Source organism: Marmota flaviventris, chromosome 9, assembly GCF_047511675.1.
Source record: "Marmota flaviventris isolate mMarFla1 chromosome 9, mMarFla1.hap1, whole genome shotgun sequence".
In the NCBI taxonomy this organism is placed as follows: domain Eukaryota; kingdom Metazoa; phylum Chordata; class Mammalia; order Rodentia; family Sciuridae; genus Marmota; species Marmota flaviventris.
Window position 1 is genome coordinate 116,542,011 of NC_092506.1, and position 21,216 is coordinate 116,563,226.

At 40.2% G+C, this 21,216-nt stretch overlaps 1 protein-coding gene across 5 annotated transcripts in view; it reads left to right on the forward strand.

Moving 5' to 3' along the window:
* Positions 1-21,216, forward strand: part of Ntm (neurotrimin) — a 409,338-nt gene that overhangs the window by 286,658 nt on the left and 101,464 nt on the right. For all 5 annotated transcript variants that reach the window (XM_027945471.2, XM_027945467.2, XM_027945468.2 and 2 more), the window contains one exon: positions 1,350-1,475. In XM_027945471.2, coding sequence (XP_027801272.1) covers positions 1,350-1,475 — 126 coding nt within the window. The remainder of the gene's footprint in view (positions 1-1,349; positions 1,476-21,216) is intronic.

A 21,216-nucleotide genomic window follows, 5' to 3' on the forward strand; every position in this document is an offset into this window, starting at 1 on the left:
ATGAAGCAGGTTGGGAAATTTGTTCCCTTGAATAACCATTATAATTCAATCCTATAAATATTTGTAAAGCTTTTACTGTGAATACAACAAGAGGAAGACATGGTTCAGACCACCAGAAAACTCATGGTCTACTTGATGCTAAGCAAATATCTAGAACAGTGGGAAAAGTGCCTACAAGTGGCATTTGGGGACTCAATAAATGGAATTCTTAATTTACTTGACTTATAAACTATTTCACACATTAGACAAATGAGCAGTCACATGGAGAACCAAATATCACATTGACTAGGAGTAAAGCTGATCCTGCATAAGACTCAGAAGTGTAGCAGAAAATGAACTTCTAAGAAAGGGCCTCAGAATGAGACCAACATACACAGACAATGGCTAGTACTTACCCTGTCCCTGTGGACTGCTGCTTCCTAATACAAAGAGGAGGAGTAGCACAATAGCCTGACTCCAAAACAAAAGACCAAGAAAGTAAGAGCCCTGTTCCCAGCTTCATTCATTCGGATGAACATTTCTTCTCTTTGGGAAGATGAATTTAGGGGAGAGAGAGAGAGACTAAGCAAGTTTGCTAACAGCAATGATATCTTTGATTCTTCATTGAGGGTTTATGAAGTTTAATAGGAGAGTGGGCAAAGAAACAACATTAAATTTGAGTTGTTAAGGAGGTCAAAGATGTGTAGAGGTAGTGATGGCTGTGACAAAGAGAGTGACATTTGAATTGGACCATAAAGTATTACTGGGAGTTGTCCAGGAAGGCTGTGAGAAATGCCATAGATACACATGCACGAGGATCAGAAAGGATGTGATGTATTAGGGGTCAGCAAATTAGTAAGAAGAGGTGGAATCACTAGAAACGATAATGGAAACGTATGTTGAAACTTGGTTCTGAACAGCTCAGTTTGCTTGGGTAAGGGGCCTGTTTATGATCAGGTAAGCAATGGAGCAATTCAAGATATTTAGGCAGAGATGTGTTATGATCAGAATTGCATTATGTAAAGACATCTCTGAATGCAGTGAGACAAATGGCTCTTGGATATGTGTTGGAGATGGGTGGGGGTGAGAGTGAGACGGGAAGGTGTAGGCTAGAGGAGTAGTTATTGCAGTATTACAGTGGAATTTATTCTCATTTGGACTCTGACTTTATGTTTAAATAGGAAGAAATGGAAGCTAAATTCAAGGTAAGCCATTTTTCATGTTTAAGATCATTCCTCTAATTTCTTAGCATTACAACTACAGTCCATATGTTTCAGTTTGGGGAATATTCTATCAAGTGTCATTTTAAGACAACAAAGAAATGTGTCAGCTGGATTTTTATTTTTCTTCTACCTGTTTTGTCTCCACAGTGTCCCCCAAAATTGTAGAGATTTCTTCAGATATCTCCATTAATGAAGGAAACAATATCAGCCTCACCTGTATAGCGACAGGTAGACCGGAGCCTACAGTTACCTGGAGACACATCTCCCCCAAAGGTAAGAGGAGCAGTTTGGTGCATTGTATCTTGAGAGGAAATGGGAGACTTGTTGGATATGGACAGGAGGTTATGGTGCTAGATACTGAGTGCAAGGGTGTCAGTTTCTGGTACCCAGCTAATAATGCACTCTTGGCTCTGCAGAGGATATGGTCTGCAAGGCAGCCATGTCCTTCAAGATTTTAGAAATCATACTTCAGTATCTCTCCAGGCCCCTGGGAAATTGATTCCAGTTGTCTGTGGCTGAAATAGTGGTTCAGATGTCCTGGGTTAAATTTATATGTCAAGTTTGATGATGGAAGGATTTGCTTTGGTGGCATTATTCTTTCAGCTAGTTGTTTAAGAGAAAGGAAAACATGAACACATAATGATAGATGAGAGGTTTAAATGGCCACATTCCTAAAAGGAAAATCTGCTAGTTTGGGTCTCTTCAGAATTGCCAAAAATCTGGTCATTAGTTGTTTTTGTGGTTTTGTTGTTGCTTTACTCTGACTGATCCTAGACAACAAATAAAACTTAATATGTGGCTAAATTACAAAATTCATTTTATCTCAATGTTTAGATAATTAAGCTAATTTTTCTCTGGGAGCAAGGAATATAAAAGCATTTCACTAAATCTTAAATATTTACTGAGTATTACAGTGGTCTATGCTCTGTTTTAGGCACTAGAGGATTAAGTCATAAACCCAAATTGACAAATTACTGTTCTCATCAAATCACATTTTATGTGATAGATTACCAAAACAAATGAGTAGACAATATACCAGGTGCTGATAAGGATGAGAAGATAGAGACATACATTGACAGAATGGCAAGGGGTTCCGGCAGGGAATTGTTTTGAAAATGTTAAATCTGAGCCAAGACTTGGACAAAAATCTTTAATTCTATTTTTTGTATCACTGGTTAGTGTGAAATGTATGTATATAATCACAGATATCTGTGTATGCATGCTTTGCATAGTACCGGTTTAAGAATTGCAAAAGTACCATGGAGGATATTTGCTTGTCACAGATTGAGAACCCCAAAAGCAAACCTTGAGATTGTTATTGTTGGTAAGTAATCATTTTGGGAGGTGCTCTTGGGATCAACTCTTGTGGAAAGGGAGAGACGGAAGCAAGATTGGGCAGAAGGACAAGTTGAGTTGTGATGCGGTTCAATGGAACATCTCAGCTGCCCCTATGGGGAGTCCTAAAGCTAGGACACCTTTCAGAAATATCCTCTATTGAGGCAATGGAGCTGGCTCTTTACAGCAGCACAGCAGTCGGGTGTTGAATGTAGGCTATTCCTAAAAGCGCTGTAACCTTAGGCCAGGTATCTGTCTGAGAGCAAGACAAACCCCATTATGAACTAAAAATTTAGGACTGTCAACCAGCAGTTAGTTCTTCTCGGGGACATGGGTCCTCAATTCCTGAAGGTGACATCACTTTACACTGGGAAATTTTAAAAATCTAGAGTAGAACTGCAGTGATTTCCACATACTGAATATCCTTTCTCTGACAGTAACAGTATGCTATGATAGATGTTCTCAGAGAAGGTGAGAAGATTTCAGTTTGGGTTGTCCTGAATTCTTGAGTGTTGTCTTATGCCACCATTCTTGATGATATTACTGTGAACAAAGGGATTGGTGAGAGCTACTCATGTCTCTGTCAATCTTTCCATTTGAAATGACCTTATGTGTGGATGGGCCCAAAATCTGGGAGGATGCTCAGCTGTGCATGAGGTCATTAGGGATGAAGAAGGGCCTCAGGGCACTGCTGAAGAAGGGGCCATCCAAATGGACTGACTTTCTGAGTCCATAGTGCACACCATTCATCACAGCTTAATGCCGAGTCCCTAGTGCTATGGGATGCCAGGGCAGGCTGTGCCTGTGGAATCAGCAGAACATTTATCATCTGGATGGACTTCCTTTGCCTCATGCTAAGAGACTCTGTCTCCTGTCTGATGTCTTTTTCAACCCATCCTCAGGCTAGTCAGTTCTTTGTCCTTGTCTGGGTGTCTGCCACGTCTCTTTCACACATCTCCTTGTGCCCTGCCCTTTTATGCCTACGTCTCCCCTATAGTTTTTGTTCTGTACCTCTCTTTACTCTCACAGCTGCCTACATTTTGTGCTTTAATTTCATTCCTTTGCACTTTTCCTCCTTTCCTCTCTTCCTCTGTTCCATCCACCACCCTCTCTCTTCCTCATGGTCACATGTTATCTCTCCTCAGTATTGAGCCTCTTTCCTTCATCATACAGATATTCATGCTGTTTTGTCTTGGGGTCTTTTTTTGTCCCCTGTTGTAGACATCTAGCAGATTTCCTTCCCCAGGGGACTTTTACCTGAGCCTGGGCCAGATGCTGCCATTTTACTGAGGTTTTAGCTACTATGGAAACAGAAGATGGATCAAGGGGAGAGGAACTGAGTGATCAGAATCTATCTGCAGCTTAGAGTAATTTAGATGAACAGCTTTGTCCAGATACTGGTCCCAGATTAGCTATCCAAGATTCAGGATGATGAGACTTGCCAAGCAACAACGAATCACCTCAGAACTCACCAGGGCGCTGTGTTTCCTGTGACTGATTATTTAGAGATCAGAGATGTCATTGGGCTGCTGCCAAATCTGAACTGAAGCTGGAGACCCTTAGCAGTCAGGCCTTCATCTTTCATCACTAAATATTTCCAAGATAGCACTTACTTTAAATAAATTAAGACAAGTATGGGGTTCTTTGGAGAGAAGGATATTTACCTTCAGCAAGGCTCCAAAGGCAGAGAGCTACTGTCATCTTTTGTCTCATTTTGTGAAGGTAGATTGTGGTTCAGTCAAGATCATTTTTACACACACACTAAATTCTTGAATGAATATCTGATTGGAAAACCCTGATGGCTTCATTGAATGTTTTCCCTGAAGACTGATCTGTTTGTTCTGTACATTCCTGAAAAATCATGGTTTTATCCATCATAATTCATATGGTGCTACCTGTAAAAGTCATAATCTCTTTAGAATAAAGTATCTCTAGTTTTGAGCACCTTTTGTGTGGAAAAAGGAATACAGAAATGTCAGCCACTATTTCAGTATTGGGTCATGCATTTGAGGTAGGGAATCTTGGCAGTGGGAAAGGAGGTCAAGAGGCCTCGCCTAGGCTTTTCCATCAGATGGAGAAAATACCAGTTGTCCATAGAAAGCATGGAGAAGAGGATAGGGCCTCCCAAGCTACCTCTTGAAATGCTGTTGATTATAATAAGTAGTTATTTCTGGAATTTGTCATGTCTTTGTTTCTATCATGGACTTATCACTCCTAGAGTTCAAGGATAAAAGTGCACTAACTTTTTAGAGATGTCTGTCTTACCTAGAATATCTATTTTGTGGAATGCAGATGTTATTTGCACCTGTGTGGGTCTTGGTCTTTTCAGGGGAAATAACCCCCATCTCGTGTTCTCATAAGAAAGAGCCATCTCTATCTGTGTAGGGTTTTACTGGCCCCAAGTCCAAGTTCCTGTAAGTGTCAGTTAGCAGGGGGCTCCTGGCCTTGAGGAACTCTGGGGGAATCATTGAATCCTCTAGATGCATTTCTCATTCAGGAGTCTGTTCTTTTGTCTTTTATCTTTAATGGGTGAATGTATTTTAGCACAGCCCTTAAACTCAAGGATTAATATCTCTACTAGAGTGCCCTTACTACTGCATTACTCTTCTCAGTCTTTTCTGAGTAAACAGAAATATGATCTTTTTCAAAGTATTCTAAAACATGCAATGCAGGAACTCACTCTTCATAGGAAATAATTCCTCAAACTCTGTCACCGGTTTCTTTGGGGTTGTAAAAGCCTTATGAAAAGCCTGAGATTCCTATATTGTCACATTCTTGGGAGCACATGATGAAGCTCAGATGAAGGAGTCAGTCCAATCACTAATCTGGGGTATCTCACACATTTAGAATCAGGAATCACTGAGTGGCCTGATTGAACTCTCTCTGCAGTACAGTTACCTTCACCTTTTTCTCATCAAAAAAAATAAATAAATAATTGGCCTCCATAACCTCTTTTAAGCTGCGTAAAGGACATTCATAAAAAAGTATTAATTGGGTGTTCAGTCTGTGTCATTGTATATTGCATGTGTAACTTGCTGTAGATGTATACAGGGGCATACACCCAAGGGTTTATCTTGATTTTCAGAGAAGATTTTGGACTTGGACAATGGTGGAACTGTTAAGACTATAGGGACTCTTGAAGATGAACTGAATACATTTTGCATTGTGTGATTGACACAAGGAGAGCCAGGGGTGGAATGTTATGTTCTGCTTCATCTCAGGTCTAGAGCAATGATGTTGGCTGACCATGGAATAAAACCTCTGACACCATGAACCCAAAGTAAACTTATCTTCCTCTTGTTGCTGTCAGACATTTTAGTCACAGTGGCAAAAAATTGACTAACACATGGGGACTTGGGGATAACACCAGGAGCTCTTCAGGGAATTCTTCATTCCTGAATCATTTGCATTATCCTGTCTCATGAGTGCCTTGAGATCAGGGTCTCTGGGTCACTTATCTTGAATTTTTCACATTCTAGCATGATGCTGGGCACCTACAAAGCATTCAGGAAACAGATGTTGATTCAGCCAATAAGCCATGATATTTTCCAATTCCCCAAAGTGTCATGCCTGTTCTCTCCATGTGAAGATTCTGATCCTTGAGGAATTTTCCTCCACTTTGATATTTGCAATGGAGACCTGAAACTCTCTGCTGGCAAGTCTCCAGGACATTTTTTTCCCCTCATCTTCACAGGTTTTCGAAGCCCTTCCTGCATCCCTCAGAAGGGAACCAGCTGTGGCAGGACTCAATTTCTGCTTAAAGGAGAGCCTCTATTTCAAGTTCATTTTTGCAAGAGTAGAAAAGGTTCACAAATGTTTTTGCTGCTGTGTTTTTTTTGAATGTCTCTCTGTTTTCCTCACTGCCTTATTGTCATCTCTTTCTTCAGGGGCATTTCTCAGAAATGCTCTTCCTCTGTCACTTCTGGGAAGGGTACCTGATCTTTCTGTTGCTTAATTTTTATACCCTCCTTTACCTAAACCTCTGATAGCTTCCAACCAATCATTTCCTAATGAAATTTTGGATATTAAAAGGAAGACTGAGTTCAAATGTTTGTGAAATTTTGCTGCTGCTTTTGGGTGAATAATAGAAAAAAAAAACAAATTAGTAGAAGAAAAAAATACTATTTTAATCTACATTCTTGTTTCTCCCTACCCCCATCTCTCCCTCCTGCTGTGTAAACAGAGGGGGATTAGAGTTAAAAAGTTTGTCTTCAGGTCACATAAAGACCCTTTAAGAAGGATTAGAGAAGAACTATGTGTCCATTGGGCTCCAAATCAATTTATTTAAATGGAAAACTTTCTCTTCCCAGAGCATGAAGTGGATACTTATGCATGCCCTTTGCACTCCCACCTCAACATATGTTCCAAGCAGCCACATCTCTTTCCTCCCTTGAATTGATGCACCTGCTGTACTTGAAGAAGCCCAGTGGGTAGTTGGTTGTCAACACCAAGGTGTTAAGGGAAAAATGACCCTTGGACAGGGAATTTCCCCTTGCCTAAGCCTTTAGTCTTTCCCCTTTCCTATTGCCCTTATATCACTGAAGGCCACCCATTTTCCTATTTGTTCACACTGACGAGGCCTTCTCCCCAGCCACGCAGGACATTGAAGCACTAATTGGCACTAGAGGTATCACAGCTTGAGTTCGACCAGAGCTGGCAGGCACCATGACTCCAGTGACAGCTCTGTGAAAAAGTGTCAGGAACAGAGCTCTGGCATGCCATCGGCTGACTGCAGCACCCTGGCACTAATGAGCAGCCTGTCAGCACCAGCATCAGGGGCCCCATGTGGCACAGAGATCATTAGGATGGCAGATGAACAAAACTTCCCCAGCAGAGAGGAGCTGGGGGTGGAAGGGAAAGAGGACAAAATGGAGCTAAAGTCATCACCTTACCCACAAATGGCACCCACCCAGCAGGAGAGGCCAGAGAGAGAGCCATGAGGGATGTTATCTATGCCAATTCTGGAAAACTTTTGGAATATATTTTTGGTAGGGTTTCCCTGTCATTAATCAATATAGGCTGTAAATCTTCTCTGCAGTGACCCAAAGAAGGATTCAGTGATTAAATTAAGTTTCCAGTTATGGCTTTGCCACAAAACCAGAAAATAGCCCAAGTTTCTGAGAAACTGCATTGGGAGAGGGAAAGGAAGACTTGGGATTTTTAGTCTTTTTCCTACTTGGATAGGATAGGATTCCCACTCAGGGGATATGCTGAGAACTGCTAGATACCTGACTGTCTTCTGCTCTACTATCTGAATCTAGCAGAGTAGTAAGAAGAAGAAGAGTTTTCCCCATGAGCTTTCATACCAGAGGTGGGTATGGGGAACCCCCAGGGCATCTGCTTTGCATATCTGCTTCCTGAATGCAAGTGTGAATTACCCATATTGTGAGTTCTTCTACATCCTGTTCAGCACTGAGCAGTTGTGAGCTACTTGGAGTGTCATGGAATGTCTCAGGAGTGTCTTATGAGTATCTGGCCCTTCTCTGAAGTCTGATTACCCATAATGACTATAATAGAAGATGGAGATCTGTCTGAAAGAGCTGTGCTTCAAATATAGGTCCAGCTGGATTTGAGTTCCCAACCACTACTACTAGTACTGGCTCGTCCTTCAAGGGTAGTGATCATTCTCTCTGAAGATGAGCTTCTTCATTACTTTCATTATTGCTGCTTGGTGCAGTACTTAGAGTTTTCGAGATTTGGTCCCATCCCCATTAGCTTTACACACCACTGTCACCCTAACAGCCTGACAGTTCCCAAAAGCTGAGTGTCTTCCCGTTAGCACACATCATTTGTTTTCTTTCATCATTCTTCCACTTCTTTTGGGTAGAATTCTACTGTTTTAAGATGATGCTACCAGTTTGTAACCTCTGATGTCTCCCTCAGTCACATTGAATTTCCCTTTTATTAGAGATCCCACAGCATTTAGCACACTTTCCCAATTATGGTATCCCTTGCTGTTATGCACAGGTGAGCCGTCCTCCCAGTTGCCTAAGAGAACATGGGATTCAGAGAAAGCCCTTGTGCCATTTTATATTAACCCCAGAACCTTGTCTACCAGATGTTCACAGACCCTGGAAGTGAATGAGGCAGTCAGTATCTGGTACTATAGATATAGGCTTTCTGGTTCATAATTTAAAACCAAATTAAATTTAGTGAGTAACTGGTAAGATCCAGGAGCTTCAATTCTTTGCATTATTTTTAGCTATTGATTGTCTATCTCATGGTTTCTAAACCAGTCAAAGGAGTTGATAAGAAAAGGCCCTGTTTCTTGCCACTGACCTTTACTGGTGCCAAGCCTTGGACTCTGGAATTTCCTCTGTGAAATATAGATAATAACATGTTCTCAATATGGATATGATGGGGATTGAACTGGTTCAGCAATGTGAAGTGCTTGCATAATGTGAGCTTCTGTACCTTGTCCAGCCCTTCCTCTTTGCCTTCACTCATGAGATAAGAACAGAAGGACAGGAAATTTAGATGCTTTTCTCTGAAAAGGTTGAATCTTTACAAACACCCAACATGGTTAATTGCCAGAACAAATAGATGTTCAAAGGTGCTTAATCAGCACTCTTTTCACCCCCACCACTTTCTAATTAACATAGGTGCTTGATTAAAATTCCCAGAGAACCCCAAGTAGCTATCCCAGGAGGACTGAGTAATTGCTATAACAAAAGACATTACAGTGGTCATTGATAGTTGGAGAAAAAAGTAATTGCATCGTTGTAGAAAGTGGCAGATCTCCTGTTCAGAGCAGCATAGAGCATATGGCATGAGGTCCAACCTATACGGAGAAAGCTGTTTATTATGATAAAATAAAAATAGTAGTACAACCTCAAATGTGGGTAATAGTGATCCAGGAACTCTTTAATTAAATCATTTAAACACACAGATGAAGGTGGGAAAGGAAAAATTGGAGGGAGACATTTATATATCAATTTTTAACTCTATACATTTCTTTAACTGTAAAATTACAGCTAGATAGACACAGTTAGGATAAAATTTGTCAGTATCAATAAGGATTTTTGTAAGTTTAATATTTATAATCTGGTTTAAAGCAATCTTAAAGCTGTGCAACTTCCTACTTCAAAGAAGAGAAAATCATAAAAAGACTAGTGGAGAAATTAATGAGTTCAATGTGACTGAATTGAGAACATATGAAATCAAGCCTCAGTCTAGAAACCAAGGGCAGGAGTGCATACCACAGACACTGTTTGTGGTTTTACCCAATTATTTCAAAACCCTTGAAAAATGTTGTAGCATCAGATGTCTGCTGAATTCAGACATTGCTAACAGCATACTCCCTCACGCTCTCCTGAGTCTTGGGCTATTTATGCTGGTGCTTGGTGACCGTTACTATGCAGAACTGTTTTGATGGAAAAAAAAAAAAAAGAAGAGAAAGAGAGAGAGAGAAAAAAAAAACCACATAAAAGCAAGAAGATTGAATCATCTTCCCCAAAGATGGCAATAAGCTATGATTCCACAAGATGCAATGTTTGGTTAAATAGTAGCCCTACATGGCAGTGGACCCCATCCCTGAACAAACAGCCATAAAGGTGGTAATCCTGGTGGTATGAGAAGCATCCCAGTAGGGCCTCTCGCTATCTACCACAATCAGAATAAGCTTGGCATTACACTCCACACATCAGCTCAAGACCTCAGGCATTCCATGTCTAGGATCCACCAAGAACTGTCAAACATGCCTGGATAGTTTCATTGCATATGTGCTTGTCATTAAGATTTTTTGTGTATAGTTCTGACTTTGTACAATGATCCTCCGTTATCAGTTTTCTCCCTTTCTGAAGTTCAGTTAGCTGAAGTCAACTGTGGTCCAAAAATATTAAATGGAACATCCTAGAAACAGTTATTTTAAATTGTGTGCCATTCTGAATAATGTTATGAAATCTCACTGTCCTGCTCTATCCCACCTAGGATATGAGTCATCCCTGTGTCCAGCATATCCACATAAATGTTCTCTGCATGTTAGACATTTAATAGTTACATCTGGGTTATCAGATCAGCTCTCGAGGCATCACAGTGGTGTGTGTGTGTGTGTGTGTGTGTGTGTGTGTGTGTGTGTAAGAAGGTCAATAATCATCAAATGCCACATGATAATGCTTATATCATTCACTTCACCACACCCCATCACATAGGCATTGTATCAACTCACATCATTACTAGTAATATGAGTTCACAACAAGATATTTTGAGAGAAACAAGAGAGAGAGCACAGAGACAATGTTAATAACACATAACAATTTTAACAATATACCATAATACAAGTTATTTGAGTATGGTTTCTTCTCTCTCTCTCTCTTTCAAAATATTGTTGTGAACTCATGATCCTAGTAATGATATGTGTTATATGTGTTATTAACATTGTTAATCTCTTACTGTACCTAAATAATAAATTAAACATTAAGGTGTTATTATAGGTGTGTATGTACAGATAAAACATAGTGTGTGTTTGTGTTTGTGGGGGGTTAATACTGATTAGCATCCAGAGGTATCTGTGGTTTCAGGCATCCTGTGGGGGTCTTAGAATGTATCCCCTGTAGATCAAGGGGAATGACTATATCTAGTCTGGATTCTGAATCTTGTCTTGATCTCTGATGAATACATTTTCCCTGGAGTCTAAGTAACAGCTAGAGTCTCTAACTTTCAGTAATAATAGTAGCTAACAGTTCATAGGCACTAAAAATGTGCTAGTCACTCTTCTGAACATTGACGCACAATAGTATCTATTCTTCACAATCACAGTGTGAGACAGGATTTATTATTAGCCTATTCTACCAAAGTGATAACTTATTACATTTTCTCATTTAAATGAGGCTTAGGGAGGTCAGGAAAATAGGCCAAGGTCACACAGCTCCAAGTTGCAGTGTTGAAATACTCCACACAGTCTGTCTCCAGGATACATGCACTTAACCACTGTGTTATATAGGATGGTTCTCAAAGAGTGGTCCATTAACTACCAGTAGTAGCATCCCCTAGTTCATGCCCCAGACCTACTTAATCCAAACCTTAAAAGTGTGATGATGCATATTCAACTTTGAGAATCACCGCTATATGGTATTCATTTGAGAACCACTGCTGCATATAGTATGTGCTATATGCTGGGCACTTGCTTTACATGAAATACATCCCTTAATTCCCCAAAATTCCCTTATAAATAGGCATTATTTTTATTTTAGAGCTATAGACATGGAGAATTGAAGGGGAAATTTGTCCACAAATATTAAATGACCATGGCAAAATTCAAGTCCAAGTCTTTGGACTCTAAAATGCAAATTCTTAATGTGCATTGCTTTCCTGCTTGATTTCTGGCTCAATGTTTCTTTTAGATCTCTGAGGCATGTCTGTTATCTGGTTTCAAACACATTACCTGTCCCAGACCTATGCTCCTTGGGTTGTCCACTTTCTCATAGCATTCTTTCAGAAATCCTTCCCCACACTTGTCTACGCTGGACTCCGGGTGGGTCTTCCTGGTCAGTCTCAGTTCTTCATCTTCCTCTGTGACCTTGGGCTCCTCTCAGGAGATCATGGAATGAATACTCTAAGCAAAGCATATAGTCCCAGCATGGAGACATGGCATGTCCTCTACCTCTTCCTCCAATTGTGTCTGCCTGTGCTAGTTTCACATTCCCTCAATCCCTTCCTCTCCACCTAGATGGCCCAGGCTCACTGGATTGATGCAGCTACTCTCTAACTTGACTTCTTGTTTCCTCAGGTTAAATACTATCATTCACTCACAAAATAGTGTGCTTCTGCTTTTATGATCATTATTAGGTTGTTTTAGATTTAAATATGTAAACAAAGTACTAGATTCCAGGGTGTGTTTTTCCTTATCCAACTCCTTTCAAGTTTCCCTGTGTGTCCTTGTGGGTGTTCAGCATTCTTCATCTTCCTAGCAGTGTAAAATGCTTTTTCCCACCAAAATAAGGACAGTTGGAAGGGATTGAGCAGAATGCTAATTGAGTTCTTCTACTGTCGAGTCTCCAGTCTCCTTGGCTGGGTTGTTCGGGTTCTCCACATAGCATCGCTTAGCACAACCTGTCCATTGCCTTGGCATTTGGAGTTCAGGAGATGCAGCCCTTCCTTCCCTGGGAGGATAATCTTGGCCTCTAACTCCTCTCTAACAGCGAATGATTCTTCTATGCTTACCCCTCCCTTCATCTTAAACAAATTGCTATCCACTTCTAACACAGAGTTAAAAGCAATGTCTTTGGATGTTATGGCTTCTCCATAATAGATGCAGGACTCTCGTTTAATTGACCTGTGGGTCAGGAGGCTTATGTCCCTCCCTGAATCCTTTGCATCACTGTATTGCCCTTTTTGGAATGGCTCACTGGGGTCACTGTGGTTGAAGAGTTTTGGACAGTCATCTGCATGATAGAGAAAGACAAATGGCTTTCTCTTTTGCTGATTTATTTATTGCATCATTACACCAGTGCAGAAAAGGAATTAAGCAGAGAAGGTGGTATGGGTTTTGACCCCAGAAAAACCCTTTGGTGAAATAATTTTGATGGATTAATTTTATGGATCCAACTATTTCTTATTGAGCAACTACTGTGTGCTATAAAACTTTCCCAAACACTGGATACATGAGTAGACAAAGCACACTATAGCCTTGGCCTCTGACATTATATTCTACTGGTAGGGGCAGAAAATAACCCATGGATAAGTCAACCTTAGTACCACAAAAACAGTTAATGAGGATAAGCAACAAAGAGATTATCTGGGATATGTTGGCAGGGTGTAGTCTTAAAGAGAGTAGGAAGGGATGGAATATTCAAGAAGATACGCCATAAAAACCACGGGAAGAGACATTTGGGTAGCTCCAGCAGGAGTATTTCTACCCAGGCTAACTCTGAATACCAAAAGCACTGAATCAGACAAACCTGGCATGCTCAAAGATCATCAATAAAGCTATATGGCTTCAGAGGATTTATTTAATGCCTGCCCCCCACTTCTCTCTAAGCTTCAGGAGAACAGGAAGAATGTTTATTCATACTTACCTCCATGTGTGCCAATGTTTAGCATGATGCCTTTCAAAGCATAGATATTCAATAAATGTTTGTCTACCCAATGAGTAGATAACACAAAATAGTACGATAGATTGAGTTCCTGAACTGCATGCTGGAAAGACAAAAGGTTTGAATCAGAAATTGTAACCCCTTAACTAGTGATATCAGGTTCTAGAGAATGAGATGTTCAGACCATTGATAAAGCGTATAGCTGAGTCAGAGAAGGCCCATGGAAAGTTGAGGCCAAGTAGCTGACAGTGCAGGTCTCTGACAAATCATGAAAGGGAACATTGCAGTCACCCCATGTAATGCAAAAGGTCGTGATCAGTCTGGCTGTGAACCAAGTGTCAAAGCCCTCAATGAATCACAAGGAAGTCAGTAAATCAGTCACTGGGGCCAGAAAAGGAGATACAGAAGCAATACTGCTAGCAGCAGAGCTTCCAAGAATGAGGGCTATCGAGAAAAGTGCAAGGAGGAAGGCCTCTAAGTGATCCTTGGGGTTGAGGAGGGCCAGAACCCCTGTTTCCGCATGCCAGAACAAACAACTGAGCACTTTCTTGAGAAAGCTCCAGAGGAAGTACAGCCAGAAGGAATAGCTGGATTTCAGTTAATCATGGCAGTTCAGGGAATGGTCAGTCTGGAGGGAGCCTTGTGCTCAGGAAGTAATGTTCCAAAGGACACAGGGAGCAAGAGTAGAAGGTGGGAGGAGTGAGAAGCTGGTCAGGTGGAAAAAGCTTCCTGCACTATGGGAATGAAGGGGCTGCAGTGTATTGATGATGGTGGGGAAGGGGAAACTTATGTGTCAGGTGGTCATTCTGGCAGTGAGAGATGAGCAGTGTTGGATTTAGTCCCAGTAGTGCCCAATGGAAGACAATTATGCTGTTCCTCACTGATGTTAGCTGTAGTCTCTTATCTATGGCAGGTCCTCTCCACCTGGATTTCTCCCATGTTTCAATAGGTAGGATATTGGAGAACAAGTGATGTCTAATTTATTTCTACATATTGATCCATGTTAGCTCTCTTTTTTCCAAAAATAATGATAAAAAGTCCAGGCTTATTTTTTAAAAGAAGATTTATTAAATTGAACAAAAATGATAGAGTACAGCAGAGATATGATAAATAGGCAGAATGAATCATCATATGTGTGTGTGTGTGTTTGTGTATTTAGTTGTCAATGGGCCTTTATTTTATTTATTGATACATGGTGCTGAGAATCAATCCCAGTGTCTCACACATGCTAGGCAAGCGCTCTACCACTGAGCCACAACCCCAGCCCAATGAATCATCTTTTAATCAACAGATATTTATTGAGTACTTATGACAGTGTATATCTAGGTACTGCAGATCATGGGGTGAACACAGCCTTGGCCCTGTGAGGATGCATTGTAGGAATAAAGGCAACATTCAATAAACACATATGCACCTGGATATCAGGCAGAGATAGTCTTATTGAGAAAAACAAAACAGAAATGGGTAAAGAATGATTGGCTGTGGTATTTTAGTTACAAGAACGTTGAAAGCCAGAGCATAGACCTAGAGCCTTTCATGATGATACAGGATATGAAGAAAGAGGATTTTCCAGACAGAGGATACTGTGAGTATCAGTGGTTGGGTCGGGAATGCTGGGTGCTCTGGAGGAACAGTGAGAATGTTGATGCAGAGACAAGTGTTGACTTTGTGAGAGAGCTGAGAGTCAGCTCCCCTAGTGCCTTGAAAGCCACATTAAAAACTTTGGAATTTGTTCTAATGAAGAACATTAGTGAGTTTCAAGCAAGAGAGTGAAAAGACTTAATAAGTTTTAATAAATTATACAAATAATAATAAATAAACAAGAAATAAATTAAATAAATAATAAAATAAGAAATTAATAAATGTTAATAAATTAAAGATCACATTAATTGAAGAGAAATATGAAGGGGAAAGAGGTAGAAAGGCAGCAGCCCACGGTGGCTAGGTGTGGTGGCCCACACCCGTAATCCCAGAGGCTTGGGAGGCTGAGGCAGGAGGATCCATAGTTCAGAGACAGCCTCAGCAATGAGGCCCTAAGCAACTCAGTGAGACCCTGTCTCTAAATAAAATACAAAAAAAAAAAAGGGCTGAAGATGTGCCTCAGTGGCTAAGTGCCCCTAAGTTTAATCCCTGGTACAGAACAAAGCAAAACAAAATGGAAGTGGTAACTGCCCTGATTTGATTATTACACATCATATACATGTAAAGAATTATGGCACTGTACCCCACAAATTTGTACAATTAATTTTTTATAAGTTTAATTGATGGTATTCACTCAATGGTAGAATCAAAGATAATAACCCTATGTTTAATTTGGAATATATTCTAAAAATAGAGCTAAAACTTTTTATTGAGTGACTAGACAGAGGTTATGAAGAAGAGGTAGGAATCAGAGTGACTCATATTTTTGGCCTGGAGTAGTGGTAGCTAGTGTTTATATCTATCCATCAAGAACTCTAAAAGAACATGTTTAGGGAGGAAATAAGGAATTTAGTACTTTGGATTTACAAGTAGAAGTGCCAAGTAGGTTGCTGGTAACACAAGGGCACAGGAAATAGAAAAATAAATGTAGAAGTCATCAACATACAGACTGTATTTAGAGACAGAGACTGGTATCACCACCCACAGAGTGGAGGCAGGAGATCTGCATCTTAGCCCAGTGGAATTCCTTCCAATATTTGGTATCAGTTAAAGAGAAGGACCTATAAAAAAATGATTGTGAGAAAGTGATGAGAAATCTGTAAGCCAAGTGAAGGAGAACTCTTCATAACTGGAGGGATAATTAATAACACAAGTGTGCTTAGAAGTCTAGGGTGGTGAAGACTGGGAATTGGTAAAATCCAGTTAGGAGACATTGGTGAAAATGGTTCTGGTGAGAATCAGTGAATTAATTATTAATTAAAAAAGAGATAATGGGCTGAACAATTTTAGAGAGTAATAATCTTTGTTCAGAAGTTTTGCTATAAGTGATGGCAGGATAAGGGGTCAGTGGTTGGAGGAGAATGTGAATTGAAAGAAGGATATTTTTTTCTCTAAAACCCAATCTGTAGCCTGACATCCCTGGACACTTCATTGACTATTATTGATGTATAATTACATAGCTTTGGGTTCTCATCTGTCTTTCTTCTTCAGACAAAATAGGAGTCAATCAGGGGCTGGGGTTGTGGCTCAGAGGTTGAGAGCTCAACTAGCAGGTGTGAGGGAGTGGGTTTGATCCTCAGCACCACATAAAAATAAAGAGATTGTATTCACCTATTTAAAAAGTAACCAAGATTGGCTTCCTCTTTATGAGTAAATGATACATTCTGATCTTTAGTCAAGTCACCCCCCAGATTTCTTGGTTGGTTTCAGGTGCCATGGGAAATTGAAGCTATATTTGCCATGTTGCTAATGAAACTATCTCTGACACTAGGCACTTTGTGTGGATGTGAAACTATCTATCTACTGTCAACTTCAATGACATTGGGGACTTATAGTTACAGCACTTATGGGAACTTTGGTTGGAGTGTAAAAATATTCATGAGAAGAAGCATAGGGTCATAGCAAGTTTTCTGCTTATTCTTCAGTGCCTTCCAATGGAACAAGGAAGTAGTTCTCAAAATCCTCTAGGTTTAACCCTCTGTGATGAGCTACTCACCTGTACCACGTATATCTAAATTCATCTTTCTTCAAAACCAGAACAGGAACCAAGCTAGCCTTGGGAAGCCATCCACTTGGGCCCAGAAATGATTGTCCAAGTGAAATCTCCTTGTCCAGAGGAAAGTGCAAAGGAGGTGGAAAGGGAGACCCCACCAAATGTACCAGCGATATGAACAAGAACAGCTCAAGCACTATTTAAGTGGAGAGATTGGAGTCTGGAATGAACACTTCAGCTCTGCACAAGTGTATGCCCTGAGAGTTCTGCAAACACGCCAGCTGACTCAGGACCACTAAGTCTAGGTCAGAAGGGGATGAAGCAACCAATTTCAGTGTTTAGACAATAAGGCTACAGATGGGGAGAGCTCACCAACCTGGAAGAAAATCATGTTGCTACTACACCTTATCCTCCTAATCCTAGCTTGAAGGTGTTTATGGTCATCCATCTAAAATGTTACTCTGCAAAGTCCTAACAGACATCTTCTCCTGTCCCCATTACCTTAAAGACACTCCTTTCTTTGGAGACAGAATATACCTTGATTAATAGGCATATTGTACAATATAAAAGAAGTGGGAAAGAGTTGGCTTTCTCTCTCTGCATCTCTGTTTCCTACCCAGGACCCACTGCTCTTGAGAATTCAGAGCAACTTAGTAAAGCCGACTACACTGTTTTTATTTTGTTTCCTTTGGCTTTACTTCCAAGCATCCCCACTGTGCTGTCCCTGTTCTATTCTTGAAGAGTCACATCCCTCAATGTTGATATGTCTTTTCTCTTCTCTGCAGCACTTTCCTAGGCCTCTTGATCTGGGTCATTCAGGTGTTGTCATGGCAATGACATCCTCAGTAGAGTGGTGTTGCACATGTTGTCATGGCTATAAGGACCTCTTGATAGGAGCTCGACTTCATTGTTATCAAGAGGACAGCAGTGATCATTTGGCTTGCCTGAATTCTTTGGTTAGGAACTAGTGATTCTGGGCCTATAAATGTGAGTAGCTATAATTAGAGAAATAGCAGCCAATCTACTATTTTTTTTGTAGCTTGTCCATATTCTAAGTATTGCACATATGTTATCTCTATAATTTTCTTGACAGTCTTATGATGCAGGTATTGTTACTGTTCTTTTGCAGATGAGGGAGCTGGACACAGAGAGATCACTTAGATAATCTGCTCAAAGATATACACAAGTATGAAGTGATCAGATAACTTCATTCTAGAGACTTGATTCTAAATCCATTACTTCTCCTGTTTAATTATCAAAACCAAAATCAAGCTACTGTGCAATAGACAAATTATATCATCTTTTTAGATAGAATATGGGTAGATTTATATTTCTACACAACTTTCAAGTTTTAAAATATTTTCATTTGATCCCCTGTCAACCATACATGGTTATGATGATTATGTTAGTATTAACTTTATTTTACAGAGAAGACCAAAGTAGGGGATTACATGAGAGTGCCAATATCTTCCTGAAGAAATTTGGCTGCTAACCATTTTTAGACTAGAGAGAAATTCATGATAGTGTATTGATTCAGAATCTGTTCTTTTTTTTTTTTTTAATTTCCTACATATTATGTCAAATTCTATGGCCCAAGTCTGGCTCTGCGGGGAGCTTGGCCAAGCCTTCTAAAGTGAATGGTTGCCAGAAGTCAACTCTATCAATGATAGAAGGAATAAATGGAAAGTCTTGGCGTGTCATTTGAATAGCCTTTTTTTTCTCCCTCTTTATTCTATGCCACAAAATTCTACTATTAATGTAGCTACTTTCATCTATATTGCTGTACAGAAGAACAGTAGCCTACATTTCCATTCCAACAGTATTCACAGTCTCTGTGCTACTTTGAGCAAGTAGCATGTGTAGGGAAATCCCAGCAGAAAATTAATTTCAGATTTGTCTCCAATCTGGTTCTTAGAAAATGATAATTAAATACCAACGAGTTACTCAGACGCTGGCCTCTAAGAAAGCACATCTTTTAAGGCAGAGGAAGCTCAGGCCTAATAACTGATGGATCTTCTCATTTAGTACAAGAAGAAGGGAGGGGGCGTGCTCTAAGTGGGAGATGACAGTCAAGTAAATAAAGATGATAAAAAGCAACAGTTCAAGGACTTATCGTGTTATTATATGCCAGTGCTTTTCCTGTATCAGCACGTTTAATCTTTAGAATGGCCCTATGAGGTAGACCTGTTATTATCCATACTTGATAAATGAGGAAAAATGGGCACAGAATTATTTTAAATAATTTCCTGATGTTCATCAGAGAGTAAGAAGTAGACCTGGCAATTGAACCCCAGCCTCCTGGGTCGGTCAGGCTGTAGATGTTGGCATGCTATCTTTCATGGGCATGGATGGAGCCTAGAGCTGAATCAGATGCATAATGTGGTGAACTTCAAGACCAGAAGTCCAATCACACATGTTTCTAAGCAGTGTCATGTTGAATATTTTGCCACCTGCCCTGAGCCTCAGTTATCTAATTCATAAAGTGAGGACCATGATTGTACACACATTCTGGGCTTGCTGTAGGGGATTACATGAGGTGACATATAATACATGCCCTGTGCCTGGTAATAAATAAATAATTAATGTCATCAAGTGTGGTGACATTAAATGTGATAGGAAGAGTGATCTGTAGAATTCATAACTATCCCTGTCCTTGACAAGTCATCTTTAAATTTTAAGGCTTGTATTATAAGAATAAAGTGTTTTATGGGAAGAGCTAAGATGTGAATTTCTGACCCCAAGGTCTTTACACAAAACACCAATTCATCAAACAAAATTTAGCTTTTATGAAATCACCTCTTGGTATGAAGTCTGCCACATCCATTCTATAGCCTTTCCCAGAGTCTCAGGTTCTCCTATGGTTTAACTCAGCTGCTTCCCAGTCTTCCAATGAGTACTGGAACCTTGACTGTGGATAGTACATGATTGTTATCTTCTTGAGAACACTTTTTGTACTGGTAAAAAAAAAAATAGTTTCACAACTAGCAGCTTCTGATTTGGAAAGAAATAGAAACTTAATGAAGGTTTCAGAAAGTGACTGAAATTTAATCTGAAAGTAATACTTGATCTAGGTTTTAATAAACAAGCCCATTAAACCCATTCTTATTTCTACTATAAAAGGCATTTTATCTGGAGTGCATGGTCCCGAACTGAGATAAGGCATGGTCTTGTTATTTCTGGTAAGCACCATTCTAAATATATTACATTAATTGTATTTATCTATAAGCGGGAATGAAATTTGCCAAGATGTAAAGCCTGAGAGAGAACCTCCCCACTCCCACTCAAAAGGGAAAAAAAAAAATCAAACAAAAAACCCAGTAGTTTGGAATAAGGTGGATTCTTTCCTCAGGCCTTGACAATATCAAGCTGCTGTCCACATCTGATACTTGAACTAGGGCACTGGGGATGTTTCCATGTGCCTTTTCAAGTGAAAACTGTCTTCTATGCCTCGCTAATCGATAGGGCAGCCCAGTGGGAGAAGGCCTGCTGGCCACCCTCCCTGGGCTGCGCGACTGCTGAGTGACTAGAAGGCAAAACGAGGTTCACAGCAGCGCCACTTCAAGATCCATGTTAGATACAAAAGGGAATTAAAAACTTCACGTTGAGTTGTTGTCGCTCTACCCGTGTCTCGCCTCAGAGACTTCTACAGCTGGAGAGTGCTCAGAATTCAGCCCTTTAGAGCTATTACAATTCATATTGACTATAAACTTCCCACTGTGCGAATAAAAGCTAGGAGGTGCTTGCCAAGTTCTCGGAGGGGGGAATGTAAGTTATTTCACCATCTGATGATATACTCCATGTTGGGAAACATTAGGGGGAAATAAGAAAAGGAGAAAAGAAAGTAAAAAGTGTGCTGAGAACTGATCAGCTGGTATTCATTAATGAAACACAGACCAAGGCACGTTGGTGGAACAACTGAGAGACAAGTCACTTACAAGTCATTAATGCTGCTTGCTCCTCTGTGGTCTACACTTGGGAAAAGAAAGCCTTTAACCTAACATCCCAGCTCACA